At 36.2% G+C, this 22125-nt stretch overlaps 1 protein-coding gene across 6 annotated transcripts in view; it reads left to right on the top strand.

Moving 5' to 3' along the window:
* SLC8A1 (solute carrier family 8 member A1) overlaps positions 1–8280 on the top strand; it is a 276480-nt gene extending 268200 nt beyond the window's left edge. For all 6 annotated transcript variants that reach the window (XM_087717615.1, XM_087717614.1, XM_087717613.1 and 3 more), the window contains one exon: positions 4173–8280. In XM_087717615.1, coding sequence (XP_087573741.1) covers positions 4173–4549 — 377 coding nt within the window. In that variant the 3' untranslated portion in view covers positions 4550–8280. The remainder of the gene's footprint in view (positions 1–4172) is intronic.
* The last annotated feature ends 13845 nt before the right edge of the window (positions 8281–22125 follow it).

Genomic DNA, 22125 nt, shown 5'->3' with positions numbered 1-22125 from the left:
AGCCAATTGGTCTTTGCTCATGCTGAAGCGCCAGAAACCCAAAGACAACTGGCCAGTGTGCATACGCACGCTGGAAATCCAGAGACCAGGTGGCTGGCCCGTGCATGTGCACAGCCAGCTGGTCTTTGGGTTTCCGGCACTCTGGCATGCACACAAGCGCCCACACGTTCTGGTTTGGGCACTCAGTGCCAAAAAGGTTTGCTGCCATCACTGGCCTATGGCAACCTTTCTGGATCTGGTGATTTCCAGAAATCTGGCTCTGTCATTCCTAAAATTTCCAATAAGTCTGGCCAGCCTCCACTCAGCTGAAGGATCCAGATTGAAGACAGCATGCCCTTTTGGGCCATAGCTTCATTATCAAATCTATGTGCCATAAAATAAATTGAAACTAAAATTAAATTCCCTCTTCCCAGGGAACCATAGGGTTTACAATTCTATGCGGGATGCTAATGTTCTCACTGACAATTCACATAATTTGCATCAAAAAAACACTTTTCTAAGTTGGGGGGGGGAGCAAATAGATAACAATATTTTTAGCCTGAAGGGCTACTAAAATAGAAGTCAGTTGCAGACATAACATGAACCTTTACACATATACTGTAAGCCTAGCTCACTCTTCTCCAGTGTAATATAGGTAGTCCTCAACCTATGACCACAATTGAGCTCAAAATTTAAGTGAGAAATTGTTAAGTGAATTCTGCCCCATTTTACGACTTTTCTTGTCACCTTTGTTAAGCGAATCACTGGAGTTCTAAATTACTAGCCTGGTTATTAAGCAAATATGGCTTCCCTATTGTCTTTCATTGTCAGGAGGCTGCCTAACCCTGAGACACAACCGTCATAAAAATGAACCAGCTGTCAGCATCCAAATGTAAATCACGTGATCATAGTGATGCTGAAATGGTCATAAGAGTGAAAAATGGTCCTAAGTCACTTTTTTCAACGCCGTTGTAACTTTGAACGGTCACTAAACAAACTGTTGTAAGTCGAGGTCTAGCTGCAATTTACTAGTTACCTCATTCCTTTACTAATAAAGGAACTAGTGTTTAACTCCCAGTTAGTCAGATGATCACCCAGCAGGCAGATGCCTGGACAATAGGAAATAAATTGGTTGTGCTGGTTTGTTACTCTGTTGATGAATCTGTTTTTTGTTTTTTTTTACCCCAGCTCATGTTTTATGGAAGTTGCTTTCCTATTTCTGATATTTTTATAATGGTTTTTAGTATTGTTAGCCACCCAGAATCTGGAATGTGACGCTGGCTTCTATGTAAATTATTAATAAATAAGCAAACCAATTTAATTTCATAAAAACTACCGTGAATGAAGAGTGTTTTGCAAGCAACCTTGCCACCCACAGCTTGCCAAGAACTCTGCTGGCTATTGCATAAGGACCTAGTATGAACTTTCCTATTTTGACATCACTTCTGCAGCTTAATTATTAAGTTGCTGTGGAGCAGCAAAGGCAGAATTCTGGAGAAACTGCCTTTTTTTTAACAGAGCTTATAGAAATGTCCACGGTGCTATTTTTATGAGTGAAAGCAGCTTTTGAATTTTAATATAAATTAACATTCTTGCCCTACCTATTTGGCTTTGCCTTTGTATGAGGATGAAGAGCTAGCTACCAGCTGAGACCTCACAATTCTGCATCCAGCATACCATAGGAAAAAGCTGTTTCTAAACTCCTGCCAAGAATGACATTTTAAAGAAGTACTTTTGTAGGCTGAGTTGTCTTTTCTCTCTTTTTATCCAAGGTGGCCTGAGGCTGTTGTACTGGAAAACATTCAGTTAAAACAGCTTGGAATGCTCTTTTTTTTAAAACAAAATAGATCAAGTTGCATACTTGGGTTGGAGTTTAAATAACAGCAAGTTCTCCTTTACTAGTGAAATGTTTGTGACTGGAGCACCATAAGATTAGCGCCTGCTTCAGGAAAATTAAATAATGCAGGGGGTGGTGGGGGTAACGGATAAAAGAGGTAGATATCCAACAATGCTTTGAAATACAAAAAGAAAGACAAGTAATGAATGCGCAACTTGGATTTCCCTCTAATCTGATTTTGTAGAATGGGAGCCAAATTGATCGTTTCACAGTAATGCATATCTATTTTATTTAATACTTTAGTTTACATTTAAGTTGATACAGGTAATCCTTAACTTATGACCACAATTGAGCCCAAAGTTTCTGTTGCTAAGTGAGACATTTATTAAGTGAGTTTTGTCCCATTTCTTGTCACATTTGTTAAGTGAATCACTTAGTAATTCAGTTATTAAATGAATCTGGCTTCCCCATTGACTTTGCTAGTCAGAAGGTTATAAAAGGTGATCACATGACCCCAGGATACTGCAACAGTCATAAGTCTAAAAAGCAGTCATAAGTCACTTTCTTCAGTGCCGTTGTAACTTTGAACGATCACTAAATGAACTGTAGTAAGTCGAGGGCTATATGTATAATGAAGCTGTTCAAATTATCTGCCCTCAGACTTGATTCAGAAGTTACTATTATCATGAACTGACTACCATAGACCGCTGTTTTTCACAAGCCACTTTCTGAGCTGATTCACACTTTCTACTAAGGCAGAATGTGCTTTGGCTTAGGGAAGTGTGATCCTGCCAATAATGGCTTACCATTGTGCTGAGCACCCATTGGGGCTTCGCATCATCAGACCATCAAATCAAAAAACCAGTTAAGTACAAAGTATAAGTGTGAACCCAGGCTAAATCTCAATCTCCTAAGCTTCTTTTACAGAGTTTGTGTTAATATTACAAGTACATAGATAGTACATAGTACATATTGTTTTAATATTATTATGAAATGATATCACATTATCATTAATGTAATTATGAGCCAAAGCTATGAACCATAATCCCAATTTAAATTTCAAAATATACTTGTAAGAAAAACTACATTGTTTTTAATCATGATGTTTGTTACTGGATAATTGAACAGTTCATACTGGGGGAAAGACTTTTCGTTCCAGAGAAGAAAGGATGAGGAGAGAGAAAAGAGAAATTTGCAAAAAGATAATTTCTAACCATCAGACAGAGTGGATCGATGTATAATGCTACATAGATTCTAAAGAAGCTCCTGGCAGGAGAAAAATGCAAGCTGAAGTTGTAGGTTCAGCTTCTGCTTCTCCCGTGTATCCGTTCTCCTCCAATGATTGCAAAATGGTTTGAAATGCAAATATATGTTGTGATCCCCTTTTAGTTATGGCTACTTCAATTCCTTTAATGTCCAAACCACTGGGTTTGGGTGGTTTCAGTTGATATTTAATACTACCTTCAAGGCAGAAAAAACAGGGTACTTCAAACACTGAAACACATATATCTAGAAATTATAGATATAAATAAAAACTAAAGTAGAATAAAAAAGCACAATAGTGATGGTCACTAAGATTAATGCTATTCTGTGGTTGAGTGAGTAAGTGAGATGAGTGAGAACAAAAAGAGGCACTTAATCGAGCAATAGGGATACATCAAAATCCTGGTTAAACAGAAGAAGCCACAAATAAGCTTCATATTCTCTGCCACCTATTTCTTCAGAACTGGATCTGGGATTCCCTGTAGAAGGAGCAAAAGAGAAGCTTGGGGATTCTACAGAACTATCCCCATTTGGCATATGTCCTGATGTAGAGGTCTATCTTTAAAACACCTCCGCAGAACTGCAGGGGGTAGAGTATATCCAACCCACCAAGGTGAAGACCTGGAGAAATATCAGAACCAAAAAGGAGGAAGGATTGGGTGATAGCACATACCCATTTGGGGTGGGAGTGGGGAATCCACAGACCACAGGATTAGATTCTAATCTTAGATTAACTTTGAAACCTGAACTATTTAAAATCCATGATATTGGCATAACCTAATGGGAAGGGGTTTTGTAAAAAGAGACTTAAAGATTGCAGTTTGCTAGTAGCTCTTTTTAACAAGTTGGTTTAAAACAGTGTCTAATTACTAGTAGAGGCAGAAGCACAGGGGGAAAAAGCCACTGGGCTAAGATTGATAGAACATCAGTTCTATACTGTGCAACTTCAAAGTCTATCCAGATCTTGCTTTTGGATAGATTATTTATCAATGTACCATCCTGCTATTGCTAGAAAACCATTTGCCTAACACTGAGCTTGGAAATTGGGATCATAGCACAAGGTTCAATAATACTGTTTCTTTTCACTTTACAGATACATTTGCCAGCAAAGTAGCAGCAACACAAGATCAATATGCAGATGCTTCTATAGGTAATGTCACTGGTAGCAACGCTGTGAATGTTTTCCTGGGAATCGGCGTAGCCTGGTCCATTGCTGCAATCTACCATGCAGCCAAAGGGGAGACATTTGCAGTCCAACCAGGCAACCTGGCTTTCTCTGTCACCCTCTTTACTATATTTGCTTTCATCAGTGTTGGTGTGCTCCTCTACCGGCGAAGACCAGAGATTGGAGGTGAGCTAGGCGGGCCACGGACTGCCAAGATTTTGACCTCAAGCCTCTTTGTGCTGCTCTGGCTCCTGTACATATTTTTCTCATCTATGGAAGCCTACTGCCACATAAAGGGCTTCTAAAGAAACAATTGAAGATAATATCTATCTATATATATATATACATATATATATAGAAAGAGAGATATATAGATATAGATCTAATATTATTGAACAGAGAAGAAAAGACATTTGCCATGTTCACTTACCTATTGATGGAATGTAGCTTTGTGGTAGGAGTTTGAAATCTGCAGGAGTCTTCACCAGGAGGAGCAGCATTGGAGACGTGGATGCAGGGCCATCTTTGCAACTCAGCCTACAAGGTCATGATGGAGTTATTTTGTATTTCCCTTTCCCCTCCCTCTCTAAGGAGCAGTTGGATGTCAAAGGGGGTTGTTTGGAAAGACTAACAACCAACTTTAAGTTATATCATATTAGGCGAAGGACTTAAGTGGGAGTTCTTGACTTTCTGACCAATATCTTTGTTGCCTTCTTCATTAACTCAAGAACAAGCTGAATCACCACCCTCAATGACACATGTGAGTCTAGAGTGACCAACACAATCCAAGGGGGTTCCAACCCTATGCTGTTTATGGGGAGGATAATTTTGCTTGAGGTTTTGTTTTGTTTGTTTTTATTTTTGTTTTGATCCCTCCTTAACTGCCTGGTTGTTCAGATGTTATTAAACCACAGATAACCCTTTCCCATTTTTTTTCAGAACTCTATTTATGACCAGCACTCTCTTAAAAGAAAAATAGCCACCTAAACCATATTTAATCAATTCTCCGTTTGCTCCAGACTGTGGATTATAGACTCATGCCCGAAGCCCTAGCATTTTTTCCTGTATTTCTGACATATTTTGTCAGATAAATTTCAGTTCCCTCCTATGCCCTTTCCATCTACCAATATTTGCTGCTATGCTCCTTCTCATACTCCAAATTGGGAATGCTTTCATTGTACTTGTTGTAATACTTTGCATGAATGAAGCAAACCATAATCTGTAATATAGCATTGAATAGTGATAGTGAAGCTGACCGACCATTGAAAATGCAAGCGTGTTTCTTTCCATATCTTTTCTTTTCAATGAACAGAGTGAGAGTCCAGAAATGGCTGGTATTCATTCTGTTGTTCAGTATAAGGTTCCTAAGAAGCAATAACCAAGAGCTGGAGAAAGTCTTAGGTTTTAAAGGGAAGAAACTGTGCAAGTTTCATCACATAGAAAGGGATCTGTTTACCAGTCAAGTACAAGACTCAGAAAGTTGTTTATACTGAGTCAAGCCGGTGACCTATCTAGCCCAGGACTCTCACTTAGAGTGATTCTCTGAGATCTCAGGGAGAAGCTTATCCAGCCCTCTAACTATTTTAACTGGTGATTCCATGAATTGAATTGTTGGATAGTTGACATGCTAGCATGTGCTTTACCACTGAGTTGTGGATGAATTTAGCCTGTTTATTCCTAGACTGTTGGAATTAATTGGGACTTAAGTGTTCATTTTAAGTATGAACAGCTGTGTTTAACCCTAAATCACCAGAACATCCTTGAGCTTTTTTTCAGTCACCCATTTTACACAGAGTATTTATGCTGCATGTGCTCCAGATGCCAATTCTTTGGTCTCTTGCATTGCTTATTCTCTCTGATCCTGCTCTTGCTCTATGGAAATCGCTGAACATTTGTAAAGGGCAACCCACCCTCAGAATACTGTAATTCAAATTAATTTTTCCATGCTGGAGTTAAAAAGTTCTACTACCCATTGGCCTTCAGAACAACAATGGGTCCTAGCAAGAAATGTGGCACTATCTGCATTGTTTGGCAGTGAATTGGCATTTAGCTCCATAAATTAAAAAGTATCAGTATTGTTGTAGACATTGATGAGTACATGTGAACAATGTACGTATCAATGTTCAGAGTAGATTAATGTACCAAAAAGGAGCTTTACTTGGGAACTATCATTCAGGGGCAGTGCAACTGAACAGTCCAGTGATATTTATTTCGTAGCTAGTTTGTCTATTGATTTCTCCATACGCTGTCTTTCTATTATTATTTTTTCATTTTTCAGAATTATCTCACCACTACATCTGAAATATCTAAAGCAAGCAAATCTAAACGGGGATTAGAGAGAATGAAACTTATTGAAACAATTCATTTTTCCTCGTTTCTGTTTCTTTCTTTCTGTTTTTTTTGATTCTCTTTATGGGTGCCAGAGAAGTAAAAATGTGCATGGCTTTGCTGCTTCCCTAGTCACACAGAAGCAGTGTGGGTAGCCATTAGCAGTACAGGGTTTATACCTTAAAAATCATCATATAAACACTGTTATTGCAGTTGTAATTGCACAATAGCCTGTTTCTGAAAAAGGAAACTGACAAGTAATTAGGGGAAAAACAAAGCCATTGATGTTTCCATATCATAAAAATATAGTCATGTTTACAATGATTAAGGAGCTGTTCTCTAAATATCAATGGAGAATCTATGGCCCTTTGGATATTATTGGACTCCAATTCCCAGTAGTATGGCCAGTAGTTCAGAATCATGGGAGTGATATTCAATAATATTTGAAGAGTCTCAGGTTAATCCATCTCCAATTGGAAAATGAAAAGATATATATGTAAAATATATTTCTCATTGTCACTTTAGCAGTGCTGCTGGATGTTGGTTGAAAAAAAATCTGTAGACATATTTCCAAGTATTTCTCCCCAATATAGAATGATATTCTTTTGGGAGTTTGTAATTTCTCCTTTATTCACGGGGGGGGGGGGGGGGTGTATGACTGATAATAACAATTCTTCTATCACCATGGCCCATTTTCTCATGGATACTTTCTCATACACATACGGTATATTACGGTAAGCGAAGTGACTGTATGAATTCACATCCTTAAAATCCTACTATCCTTAAATCATACAACCACCGATTTGGAAATGACCTGCTCAGTGCATTAATTAAATGGAAAAACCAGAATACCAATGCTGTAGAAAAAAAATCACTCTATAAAACTGCAAAAACATTAGGCATATTTCAAGCCGTGGGGAAACTAATTGTAATACCATATAATGACTGAGTGAATAAAGCAAAATAAGGGATGGATTTCTTTTTTATTCACGTAGAATTTCATACTAGATTTTTATCTGTATATGTAGCCCAGACTCATTGAAATTAATGGTACGTTTGCCAGAGTAATGAATTGGATGCCTCAGGTGTTTAGGGATTCCACTCAATACAATGCCTAGCATTTTCCCATTCATTTCAATGCAGAGGCTACCTGTGCAGATGCTGTTTCATTTGTGCGTGACATGTGCACACAGAAAGCTTTAAAGGGCCTAGTCTACATCACCAGTGAATGTACACATTAACTGTAACTATCTCAGATCCTTAATAGCATCTTTTAATCTAGCTATAAAACTAAAAAATAAAAGTTGTTCTCACATCACCTGGTTAAAAAGATGAAAGTTAGACTAGGCTTTCAATCATTTTGAACAATCTGTGGAATGCTTGAATTCTGAGTTTTCCTTTTATTTTATTTTTCTGTAAATTGTTTTTCACTTTTGAAGGCTTTTTGTTCTCTGTTTAATTTCATTTGATTTGTGTTATGGACTTGGAGGTGGGGGGTGGGATAACATTTGGGTTGTTCAGGGATTATTATTATTATTAATAATACGATCATTGTGTTTGTGTAAAATTATTTCATTTCATTTGTTTTCTTTCATTTTATTGATGTGTGTAATGCACAGTAACAGAAACAGTGTGTACACTAAATGTGATCAATGGTACACTGAGACACAGATAATAAAATTTATAATTAGTTTTGATTTAAAGATCAGCACTGTTGCATTTTCCCTCTATGCTGTCTCATTTCTTTTCTCCATTAATTCATCTTATCTAGTTCATTTTGGTGTTGTTGTTATATTATTATTAAGAGATATATTATTTCCTTAGACTAGAAATATAATGGATTCTACAAAATCTGGGATTTGCATTTACCAATCTGATGATTCAAATCCATTTAAAAAATGCAGTCAGATAAACAACCATATTAATTGTCAATTCCTTGCAATGCATAAATTCCTTACAATTTATTCTGTTTAAAATACTGTACTACTACAAAATCACATTAATTCAACATACATAATCTTATATTTAAAATTATCACACAACAGTCTTTCATCCTTCAAAATATGATTTTATATAAAAGCTTCAGTTGTAAAGTTTTAAAGTCTGACTTCCTTTTCATTAACACATAATCATATCAAGGAATTTACCCCCAAATTCACATATTTATACACATCATAATATTTCAACAAGCAAATTTTTATATTGGCAACCTCACTCATTTTATATCGTCACATTTGTTATTTTGTCTCAGTATTGAACATTAAGCTATTTTTAAAATTCCATTTCATATATTTCCTCATCTTCAATGGTCACTGTCTTACAATTGAAACTAAAATCTCAATTAAACAAATCAAAATGCATGGCAAAAAAAACTCTCTTCCTAGAGTTGTAATGGATGCAAGTGTGTCAAACTTTTAACTCAAGTAGACCTGAGGCAGTATGTGGCCCAATTAATAACCAATATCAAGGATCACAGGGCTCAGAAATAGGCATATATTCCAAACAGAAAGAGCTAGAAAAGATAGTCATTTCAGGCCAAGACATAGCATTTTGAAAGTGTGGTGGGGATTGTCACAAAAGGCTGCCATATGGAATAAAACACCTTAACAGCTAACAGGGTGTTGTCTGCCACTACAATTCCTTTGTTCTTTTTCTCCAGGTAGATCTGCAAACAAATGAATTAGCTCTAGCTACCTATCATTTCATTTTTTAAGACTGAATTAGGAAATGAGAAGCTTTCTGGTAAATAAAGATTATGTCTTATGTCAGTTGTAGAGTACCAAAAGGGGGAGTAGCCAGAAAGATTAAAGCTCCCAAGTAGTCATCAAGTAAAAGGAACAGATATTTGGGTAATATTCTCATACCAACTTGTTGAGATTGAGGATCATGCCCTGAAGATACATAAGCTTTTACAAGGCTGGCAGACCAAGATTGGCCCTTGAGACATGGTTGCCACTAAGACAATGTTCTCAGCTGAATTTGCTAGGTATCAAAGAACAAAAATGCAGAGGAGGTAAGTTGAGGAAGTAACATGCTTGTATGTTGATTTATAAGTCTGGCACATTAATCCATCTTCATTTATAATGCCAGCCTAAGTCCCATTCAAATGATCTCATTATGAGATTCCTGGTTCATGCACAAAACTAGTAATGTCCAGCTAGAAATAAATAGAGCTCTAGTACATACAAGTAATACATTGTAAATCTTACCTTAAACCATGCTCTTTAGCACAGGTTTGTGGAATAGAGTAAATCAAAATTTGAATTATTATTTTGTTAAGCATTGGGCTCCAAAAATACGGACAACCACTGTGGTAGCCAATGTTATATCATTTCTTTTCTATTATCTAGTGGTCTTCCAAATTTTTACTATTCACATTTCGTAACCTTAATTATTGTAACTCTCATAAAGTACAAAAGCATTTATAAAATTATGGAGAGTGTGGCTCTAGAACTAGAAAGCTGCTTGTTGCTAATGTTAACAAATATGTGTTATGATAATTGCTTCTCTCCCTCATGCAGGTACACAGAGACATATTTGTCCTCATAAAGTAATTGTATTTCTCAGGTTAATAAAGTACTATCATTTATCTGTATGATAGTCTCTACAAAGCAGGCTGAAGAGATTTTTCATAGAAAGAACATTCATATCTCATTAACTATTCCATGAATACATCTTCTCCTAAGAAAGTTTTACTAGAAGCAATAGCATTTCCTAAGGCAATGTTCTTAACCTTGCAAACTGACAGGAGAATTCTGGGAGTTCTGGTTCACTAAGATCTTTTCTTCAGCTAGGTCATTGATGGTAAACCTTTTGAGCTCCTCAAAAAATTGGGAAATGCCTAACTTGATTCTGCTGTTGTGTCTCACACACATATCAACAAACAAAAGAGGAAGAGGAATAATCAGTTGTTGTCCCCCAATCTAGGCCATCCTGAACAATGGCATTCATCATCAGGTACTGGTAAATACTGGCGTGTCACTCAAAATGTCATGGCATATCATCAAAGATTCATCATCACTGAGCTAGGTAGTTAGAAGAAAAACCACATAAGGGGACAGTAAACCATGTTTATCTTGCTCTCCCTAAGGTCATGATTCAGTTGCCAAAAAGAAAAAAAGCAATCACTGCTTTAGAATCTCTGTTTTCCTTGATCAGTGCCAGCATGAAAAATCACTAACTTTTAATTCAGGGTCAGCAGAAAAGCTAGCAATGATTTGGAAACAATATGCTCCTCATATTTTATCATTCATGAAGCATTTAATTTGAAAAATGCTTTGCAGTCCTCCTTTGTTCAATTTTGCGATGTTCGTTGCACAAGCCTGCCCCAACGCAGCTGAAACCAAAGCCAAGAAGAGGTTAGGCAGCATTCATCAGTAAAAAGTTAATAAATAGTTGGCAGTATAACAATACTCTCAAAATCTTAATGCTGGAATCACATCACCCTTTCTTAACACAGCTAATTATAACATCATGAAATCTCTGCTGTTGCTGTTTTACAAAGGGAAACTTGAGAAGCGCAAAGATCTGAATCAGATTTTAATCTTTGATATATAGATGAAAGACTAGGGATGACAAAGCACTATTGTTTCATGGGGTGTTCCTATCCATTCTCACTCAAAACTGGCCCAGGAAAACTATTTCAAAGGATTTCAGAGTAATGATGCATTTGGGGAATAATTTGGAAAGCCACTGAATATGAATAAGGAGGGACTTGCAGCTTCATTATTGGGAAATTCAAGTCAATAAACAGCACTGCAATCAGCAGAAACAAAAAGAAAATAATGGGTTAGTGAATGCAAGTGTGTTGAATGTTAACAGTTGAAACAATTCAGCAAATTCCTTAGGCGTTCAAGGTAGGAAATGCCTATTCCCCCAACCTTTTTCATTCATTCAAAGCAGCCAAGAGAAAAACAAATGTCTGATACAGTCTTGATACCAAAACAGTTCATAAGCAGAATCACTATGTTCCTTTTAATCATGGGATATGGGAACAGGGCTAACACTGGATTGCTTGCTCTTTTAAGAGGGATGGAATATGGCACTCCACATCCAATTCCTTTACATCCTTTCGGGTGTAGTGGGCTTCCCTCTGAAAAAGAAAAGCCAAGGGAAATGGGGCAGACTTCACAGTAATAAATGGCTCTTGTTAGAAAAACAGATGACAGTTTGACCCAGGAGGTGCCTGGTTGGTGGGAATATGCTTTTGATAAAATGTATTCATCTGAAAAGGTACTGCCAAACTCCCAACTGCAGGCTAGCAGAAACTATAGCAGGGGTGTCAAACTGGATTTCATTGAGGGCCGCATCAGGGCTGTATTTGACCTCAGGAGTTGGGGGGTGGGACGGTCAGTGTGTGTGGCCAGCTCAACATCACTTTTATCAGGGGGGCCTGTGGTGGCCCAAACACTCTGCCAGCGAAACAGGTCCCCAAGCTCCATTTTCTGCTGAAACAGCTTCCTGCAACCCTCTGCCAACAAAAACGGAGCTCAGGAGCCTTGCGAGCTCTGTTATCAACTGCGACAGCCTCCTGCAACCCTCTGCGAGTGAAAACTGAGCTTCGGAGGATCGTGTGCAGTCCTCCCAAGCTCTGTTTTTGCTGGCAGAGACATTGCCAACTGGTCTTTCACTGTTTCAAGGGTGGCCTAATCTAAGCACCTTGTGGGCCGGATCCAGCCTACGGACATTATGTTGGACACCCCTGAACTATAGTGACAATGTGAAAATCTCTACACTTCCCTTATACCAATGGAGCAGATAGACTTTCTTATTTAGACCAAATTATGAAACTCAGGTAAGAAGTCTAAACCAAACCTACTAACTAACAATTTAAACACTTGCCCGTAAAGCAAAATAGTACTATAGAATATTATTTCTACCAACTTTTCTATTTTTCAGGATAACTACATAATTCCTGTTTAAATTATTGCCATTGACTGTCTAGCACAGATTAACTTCCATAATGCTTGCATAAATCACTTCTCTTTAGTATATTTTCGTTTAGCAAGTAAACAACATGATATTTTAAGAAAAGTCAGTCTGCAACCTTCCCCGGCTTTACAATTTTCTTGATAGATTATAAGTGGACTATGAGAAAATTAAACACTGGATGAGTCATCAGTCTTTCCCCCCACACAAGCAAGCTATGTAGCATTAAAAGGAGTAAAATAAAGTAAAAAAGAAATCTGTGCAATGTATGCATTTAGATGTGCAGCCTTATTTAAAATAAACACAGAAAAACATTCAAAAGAGTATTATTTTAAACATAATTTGTAGTTTGCCAGTTGATTGCTTCCAACTGGTCTCCTCCACCGTCCTAAAAACTTTTTCCTCTCTCAAAGCTCAATTTTGGAGGAAAGGAAAAGATACTAGATTGAGAAGACTTCTAAATAAAGCATTTATCTTGCTTCACAAAACATATAGCTAATTTATTATTGGAATGTCTAACATTCATGGACTATTTGTAAAAAATTAAAATCAAAATGTATAGTATTGGAGCTCTCTTTTTTCTGTTTTCCCCAATTAAGAAAGCAACACTGTAGAAAAATTATTTGATACCTACATATCTTAAAACATTATCTAGAAAAGTTATTCTCCTTTGACAATGAATTGCTTTTTCCATGGGATGTGGAATAAAGCTCTCCTGCCTTTTAGCTAAACAAGGCAATATATTTTGGGGTTAGTGTGGTGTGGACTATGTCTGTTAGTCAAGACTATTTCAGGTAACATAAAGAATTCTAGAATTTCCTGTTTACTTGTTCAAACTTGATAAATTCTCTTTCCACTAAAATTTTAAGGTGTTTTGTTATTATAATCACAGTTACATAAAGTAGCAACTTCCATAACTTCCATGATGGTTTTTTTTAATAGAAACTGCCCTTTTGCATTTTTCTTGTCCAGGTATAATCACTACAGATTTGGTATAAAACTCATGCCATTTAAAAAGAAAAGAAAGATTTCCTTTATAAGCACTCCATTATACAATGCAGAAAACTATAAAGTGTATCCACTGTACCATAAATGTAAAACTAATATGTCTTTTTTCCCTTTGGAGATACATATAGATATACTGTAAAATACACTCAGAGACAATTGAGTAAAAACCATTGGCTAATTAGGAAGGCATCTGAGATATTAAATATTATTCTAATATCAAAGGGAATTTTGGTTAAAAGAAATTAATATTGAAGCCGAGGATCTTCTACATTACACAAGGGTTATGCCAGAGTTGTTACAAAAATTACAAAACATGGAAAATTATTCTTTGTGACCTCAAGGGTAGGACAATTTCAGATGGGTTTAACAGACAGAGTCTTTGATTCATGTTAGGAAAACACACAGTGATAAAAGAAATTCAATATTGGAAACAATGCTCCAGTACTCCAAACGTGTTTAAATAGTCCCTGGATGACCGTGATTATTATGTAGCATCAACTCATTTCAACTCCTAGCAACCATAGACATCCTTTGTAAAAAAAATAAAAAAAAAAGTGGGGGGAGATTAATACAAGTTTAATGTTTTAATTAATTGGAAGCCAGATCCAAATGTAAGCAATATGAAGTTAAAAGTTATCAAATATAAGAATCAGGCTTACAATTTTTTCAAGCCTCATTCATAATTAACAGAACATGTGTTCTGGATTCTCATGAACATCTAAACCTTTTCTCAAAAATCAGATTTCTCAGTAACTTCCAAAATAGGTCTTCCCCAAGGCTTCCCAAATTCCTTCCTCAGAGGGAAACCACCATTTATTCTGTGCTGTTCAATTTTCAGGCATTCTTTGCCTTAGCCTCTCCCCTGCTGTTGTTGGCTATTAAACTGCATTAATTCTGACCCTTACTGAAATGATGCAGGTATGAATGGCACTGAGTTTTCACTAAATTCCCTCTAGAAGGATAATGCCTAAAATATAGGATTTTTTTCTGTAGCTTTTCTTTTTTCTATGTTGTTTCATGTTCTTGATATCAGCATGAGTCCAGAGGTAGGTTAGAACAAATGATCATTTTCTTCTTCTTCTTCTTCTTCTTCTTCTTCTTCTTCTTCTTCTTCTTCTTCTTCTTCTTCTTCTTCTTCTTCTTCTTCTTCTTCTTTTACTATCAAGCAGCTATTCTTCTTCATCTTGTCTCAGTATCTGATCACAGTCTTTTGCACCATGAAGAATTGTTTCCTCTCACATTCATTGGGTACGTTTATGCCTTGTCACATCCAGTATCTGGGGTTGACCTTGGAGTAAATCTTAATAAAAGCATGCTGAGCTTTCACTTTAATTGGGGACTTTTCTTGGGAATCTGTGTAAGTTAAATCAATATAAGATTTAAGTGCAAATTTAGAGAGGAGGTTTGGATCCATCCTCACAACAGATGTTATCAGGAGCAGAATCACTCAATAGGCAGTGCCATCTTGATTATCTCTTCCTTTGTAGAACTAGAAGAAGGATATTCAGAATTGGCCAGGTTCTTTCTTCCTAGATTGTTCTTTGTTGTTGTTAGTTGTGAAGTCGTGTCCGACCTATCACGACCCCATAGGCAATGTTCCTCCAGGCCTTCCTGTTCTCTACAATCCTCTGGAGTCCATTTAAGCTCATGCCTACTGCTTCGGTGACTCCATCCAGCCACCTCATTCTCTATCATCCCATTCTTCTTTTGCCCTCAATCTTTCCCAGCATTAGGCTCAGTGAAGACTCAGTGAGTTCTTCCTTCTCATTAGGTGGCCGAAGTATTTGAAGGGAGATTTTAGGATGGTACAAATTTTAAACAAACAAACAAACTATACTACTGTTTCTCAACTTTTGCACTTTGAAGATGTATGGACTGAGTGTAGATGGAAAATACTTTTTAAAAGCTATCTTTGCTTCATTCTAGGCTTATAAAACTTTCACATGTCATTTCTTAATAGACTCACCACTTAAGAAACTTCAAAAAGATAAGACTATGTAGTGCTGGTTGATTTGAAGCACAGAGTGGTGTTTGTGTTTTTCCACTGTGGCACGGCAGAATCTGTTCCCTTTCAACAGCTGATATGGTAGAATTCGTCTCAGGGTGTTCTCTCAAAAGGTTGATTTCAAGTTCCACAGTCAAGTATTCTCTTTACTAGGACAACACGAGTTTACAGAATAGTATGCTATATACCAACGGCTCCCAACATTTTGGGCACCAGGGACCAGTTCCATGGAGAGAGGATTTTCTGCAGACTGGAGGGAGCGTGATTTCACATGCTGCCTGCATCCTGCAGATGAGGCTTCGCTTGTTTGTACAGCTCAGTTGCTGGCATGTTGCAGACCGATGCCAGTCCATGGACTGAAGGTTGTGGACTCCTGCTATATATTATATATATTATAGCATTTTGTGTATAGGATTTCTGTGGAAAAGGCTGGTTTGAGGGACTTTTGCGGGGGCGGGAATTGCTAATGTACATAGTAGCCCTGAAGTTTGGCGATACTGTGCTGTCAGATGCTAACTGTCTTTCCTTTTTAAATTCTTTAATAATTAGAAATAAACACCTGTTATGTTTTCAATACCCAGACAAGACAAGGTTGTCCTAGAATTAACATACCTCCAACTCTGTCCATTATGCTTCATATATAAGAAAGGATAACATTTTCAAGTACTTTAAATTTGGAATCCAGCCATTAGGGCGCACCATGACAATGGAAAACAGAATGTTTATTTGCTTCTAATGTGCTTGTAAGAAGGAAGGAAGGGAGAGAACAAGGGAGGGAGGGAAAGAGGAAGGAAGGAAATCTCCTGTTTCATTGTCCCATGGATTTCTTATTTTTCAATGAAAGAAGAAGCATATCACTAACTTCATAATGGGTTTCTAAAGCAGAAGTAAATTCAGAAGAATATTATAGCAAATGGACGCCAGGGAAACAGCCAAAATGTTCCCCTTCAAATGTGTTGTACCACTATAACCACAATCATCATGGCAGATGTTTAACATATTTGCAAAACTCTAAGTTGGAAAAGGCTGCTTTATAGAGCTCAAGAAGTGAAATAATTTTAAGAACATACAATCACAAACTGATAGGTTCCTTTTCAGGATGTACCATCATGGAGTACTGTTAATAGTCATCTGGTATATTTAAAAATAACAATATTGCCTAGTGCAAGGATAGTTACATTAAAAATAATCCAGACCCATTTGTAGGACTTTTCCAAAAGGTTTTATCAGTTTTGTTTTTGCATAGAGGTGCATTGAAATAAGTAAATTATGCACTGTAGGTATAAACAGGTCAAGGGAGCTGAAGCCCTTTATATTTCTGATCAAGTAACTCCAATTTCATTTAAAATCATGAAATGCAAAGTGAGCAGCCCTTTAGAGTGAAAATTATCCTGCCTTGTATGAGTTTAATGACCATGGAATGCCAGTCTTTTGTTAAATTACATGCCACTATTTAAAGCCTAGTAAGTATAACTATATTTATAGACTCCTCATTAAATCTGCACACATGTTTGCTTTATTTTTAGTTTTTAAACTTAGGTTTGATTTGATGACCTGTATTAGTTTAACATTACTACAAAATGAAATGGTTTGGTAGTCATAAGCATAAATATAAATAAGATTGCTCAGTCCTTGTTCAATTATTCTTTATATCATTTCACCTATTCAGAAATCACAGGATTCCCTAGGGTGTTTATCTTGTACTTAATTGTGAATTCTTAAATTAGATTCATAGAATTGAGACGAGCTATTTAATCAAATGAGCCATCAAATCTAACACTCCCTTCAGTGCAGGAAACCAAATTAAAATATCTATAATGGATGATGGCCTAAATTATGCTTGAACTTTACCCAATAAAGGGTAGCCCACCACCTCTGTAAGTGGTTTCCTTGTTGCACTATTGACATTATAAGGTTTCAATTTGAATCTATAATTCTCTGCCATTACCTTTTGGTTGACAGAGAACACGTCTTAACGTATCTTCATGGTGACATTTCTATCATTTCTCCCTTGAATTTTTATTTTCAAAGGTAAACAAGCGAGCAAGCTTCATTTCCCTCTTCAAAATGGCTGATGTAAAAACATTGCTTTTAATGATGAAGGCTGAGTCAAAACAGGGTTATTTTTCTGTTATTATCTGAATGCATATTGCTGTTTACGACTAGCAGTTAATCTGCTGATTCTGTTCTCTTTCTTTGAACACCTTTTTAAAAAACCCTTTTCCTTGTTCTGAGAATCCTTCAATAACCTCATCTTACCTGTAAATGGAAGAGGTAGGTCAAGCAAGTATTTACAAAAAATATTTAAATAATTATTTAAGAGAACTATAACTATTATCTCTCGGTTCTTTGTTTTATCAATTGCCTTTCTGATTTTTCCAAATGATTGTATTCAAGAATACAGACCCTAGTTCTTAGTAACAAAAGGCCTATTCATAATTCAAGAATGAAAACAAGTATTTAATAAAATTAAAATATAGTTAGTCTAATCAAGTAGTTGATATAAGATAAACATTTCTTATGCAGAATGAAGATGCAAATGATTAATCAGACTTTAATCTAGACCTCTTTTAACACTGATGAAGAAATTTGTATCTCTTCCTAAAGGGGAATTTTTAAGGGCAAAAAGAAAAAAATAATACTTGAATTAATTAACATGGCAAACCACAAAATAGTTGAATGTATACATAGAATGTTTATGCGGATGCTAAATAAACAAGCAGCCTTCCTCAACCTGATGCCTAGATGTATTGCAGCAGAATCTGTTGCTGGCCTATTGTTATCCTGTAGCTCTAAATACATCACCTAGAAAAAGCACATCTAAAGCCACAGATGGATAAGCATAATGTTTCAGCCCTTGTACACAATCCTTGAAAAGCACTTCAACATAAATACCACATAGAAAAATAACAATTGAGAATATCCCTAAGGGCAGATGAACTGGCATAAAATCTGCCAGGGACCGGCACATAACAATATGATTATTGCAAAGCCTTTTAATTGGTTAATACATGTATTTATTAACTTTCTGCTTACTGTTAATCTATAGTTTACTCTTCTCAAGCAGTTTTGCTTTGTTAGCTTGGCCTCTAATATCAAAACTAAGCACAAGGAAATTGTACTGGACATGAGGGTGGGTGGTAGGATAAGATAGAAATAAATGCTATTCTCCCCACCATTTATCCAGCCCTGCCCCCCCCCACAATGACTTCCCACCCCACTCCTTCCTGTTATCTGATTGACAATTCAGTGACAATATATTAAGAGGGGAGAGGGCTTTCTGAGAAATGACACATTAAACCAACCAACTTCTCTGCTTCCAATAATGCCATCTGATAGTGCCCCATCCATTATTGCTTCTAGACATACATAAAGACAACCGGAAATTCTAACATAGCCTCCTCTAATATTATTTTTTGTGAGATTCTAACAATTAAACTCAGAATTAGAATCAATTAATATACAGCTAGTTTAATTCTATGTGGCAGAGAAAGGCAATTTGTTTTGCCTCTGTAAAGCCCTCTTTTCAATGTGAAGGATAAAACAGAGCTGTTTCTGAAGTTGGATGCTATCAAAGCAAAAATAGTTCAGAAGAAGACAGTAACAGCAAGTTCTTCCCCAGAGCTTATCCAAAAATGGCTTTGTTTCCACTCCCTAATCACCAATACTAGCAAACAACTAAGGTTAATTATAAGGCATGGAGGCAAGATTAATGATGGTCTTTTTTCTGCCACAAACCAACATAAAATGGCAAGTCAAAGGCAACTAGCAAGGTCTCCCCAAGTTCTTGCAGAATGTGTTATGTACTTCAGTGTTTCCGATCATATATTTTTCACAGAAGTGGGAAAATTTTTCAGGGGTCAAAAACAGTTCTCAGGCACTTTGAGAATCACTGACCCAGTTGTCCTTGAACTAAAAGAACAAATTACTAAAAGAACAAATAATATTTTTTAAAAACTAAAAAAAAACTTATTTTCTTCTCAGTTTCTAATTTCCTATCCCAGCTAAAATAAAGTTACCTCTCTAATCTTTTTCAATAATATCACTAAAACAGAGGATAATTCTGACCCATCTTTTCTTCCAGAAAATGTTATTTATAGATGTGTCCGACAACGTGATGCATTCAGGGGACTGCAAGGTGGAAGAGGGTGTTGAAATATTTCTTGTTATACTTCTAGAAGAAATCCCATCTGCGGAAGGGAAATGTCATTTAATTTCACTGCACAAGATTTATATCCTTCTTAAGAACACATGCACAACACACACACAACTGCACCTCCTCGCTGCTTTTGCAGTACGATAAAAGCAAGATAAAAGTTACAACACAGCATTTTTTTAAGGTTGGTGTGCTGTAAGCTGAAACAAGATGGGTGGCAAATATATTTAATAAATAATAAATAAATAATGTAATCATTAAAAAATGAGACAAAAACTATATATGAATCAAACAATTTCAGGAACAGAAATATTTAAAAAGTTTTCGAAAATGGCACATTATACTGGATGAACCTCTTTCTTAACAGTAGAAAAGCCTCTTAACTTTCAGGCTTGGTTTTGCAAAAAAAAAGTTAACAAAGGAATTATAACAGGATGCAATACTGTTGGACCAATCCAATGCTATCAATGGCTATAAAAGAGCATAAGAGTAAAAAAGAAATCTGCTGGATCAAATAACAGGTTTGAGCCAGCATTTTGTTCTCTACAATAATTAACCAGATACTTCTGGGAACCCCACATTTAAGAGAACTGATCACAATAGTGATTTTGTTCCCCTTTTTATGTAACTAAGAAGCAACCAAATGTTTCATTTAGCTGCTAAATTCATGGCATGATTATTGTTACTAAATGGAGGATTTATTTGAAGATGCATGAAAGCTGTCTGCCTCTCCCTTGTCACTTCACTATCCCCTGCTCTGTTAAGACTTTCCAAATTATTAGCCTCAACCATTTTTTTCATCATCCTAATGGTTCCCACAGTGCAAGGTCAAACATAAACATAACATTAAAAAATCATTTTCGACTTTGTTCCACTATTGCAAGAATGAGGTATTGTCCCATTCAGGCTAAAATAACTGGAAACATCTGCCACAAGCCTATATGCACACCCAAATTTATTTTCCTCATAATCCTTGGAATAGCAGGACTGTCAAACTCCCGGCCCACGGGCAGAATGCGTCACAAGCTTGCCATGCCCAGTTTAGCAAAGGGGAAAAAAGGTCCCATTACATCATGTGATGCCGTCATGATGACATGAGTTTGACATCTGGAGCACTGGTTCTTAAACGTAGCCATCAAATCATTATAAAGTATTTGTGGCACTCCCATTGTTGCAAGATCTTGGTCTCCATCAGGAAACTAGCCTAAAGTTCCCTACAATGAGAAATTCATAACAGCTTTGGGTATCCAACTCACACATCTCACAAAATAGCTAATATAAGTAATAATTTGTAAAATAACTCCCATTTCTGTATAAAGTATAAAAATGCCTTTATTTCTTCCATGTCTTTTCATTCCATCTTAAAAGCATATTTTAAATAGTTCTTAGAAAATGTTATCACAATTACCAGTAGTTAAAACAATTTTTGGACAGCTAATAAAAATGAAAGAAATCAAAGATTTCATGTACTCAGTTCGTTAATATATCAACCAACCATCACCCATTTGCTAATATTTTTATTTGTGCATGTGTGTGTTTTTGTGAGACATCTTATATATGGTTCCTCTGTTCTGTTACACTGTTCCAGTAAACTTATTATCAGTTGGTACAAACAAAGGGCATTCAATTCATATATTTCCCCAGTTAAAAGAAAAGATGCAGCCACAGAAAAGGAAAACCGGACCAAATGTCTGAGGATTTATGGAAATCTCAAATGCTGGAAGAACCATATTTTCACATCTATTTGCTTTTAAATGTGTTCTTATGGGTTGCCATAAGGCAAAATAAAGCAAGGGGAGGAGAAGGCCAACTCTTTTTTAATAGAAAAGCCCTGTATATTTTATGATTACCTTTCTTTTCACTTTCTAGTTATTCAACTTTGCCAATGTCTTTGGTGGTGATTATCTTAAATTCAAAGTCATAATGCAATTATACTATCAAGAAAGCCATATTATTTGTTGGTAAATATTATTCAGAGAATGAATGGGAAAATTCCCACATATTAATTATAAGTGCATATTGATTAAAAGGTCACATATTTCATGTACTGGTAAATAACAATGTCATGCTGTATAAACTGTACAATCATGTATAAAGTTCTCCACGTTTGATGTAATCATTGGTGTATGCTGAATAGAAAATAATGGGAGGTAACTTTGCTGTGAACAATATATATATTGACCATGATATATACACAATATAGATACGATTAATATATATATATATATATATATAAAATACACAACATACATACACGTTTCCCCAAACTATAGATTTGTACTTCATTCTTGAAAAGGAAAATTATTTTGAAAGTAAAACATTTCCTGGGAAATCACTGTTAACCACCCAACAATTTGTCAGTTTTATCACAATAGAGCTTGGCCAACTTCATGAAAGGAAAGAGTTTGTTTCTCTTCAGGAAAGAGTTTGTTTCTTGGTGGCCATCAATGGTGTAA

Source organism: Thamnophis sirtalis, unplaced genomic scaffold, assembly GCF_051295495.1.
Source record: "Thamnophis sirtalis isolate CommonGarterSnake01/CBP01778 unplaced genomic scaffold, rThaSir2_p1.2 scaffold_6, whole genome shotgun sequence".
Lineage (NCBI taxonomy): Eukaryota > Metazoa > Chordata > Lepidosauria > Squamata > Natricidae > Thamnophis > Thamnophis sirtalis.
This window is presented reverse-complemented; position numbering and strand designations above follow the sequence as displayed.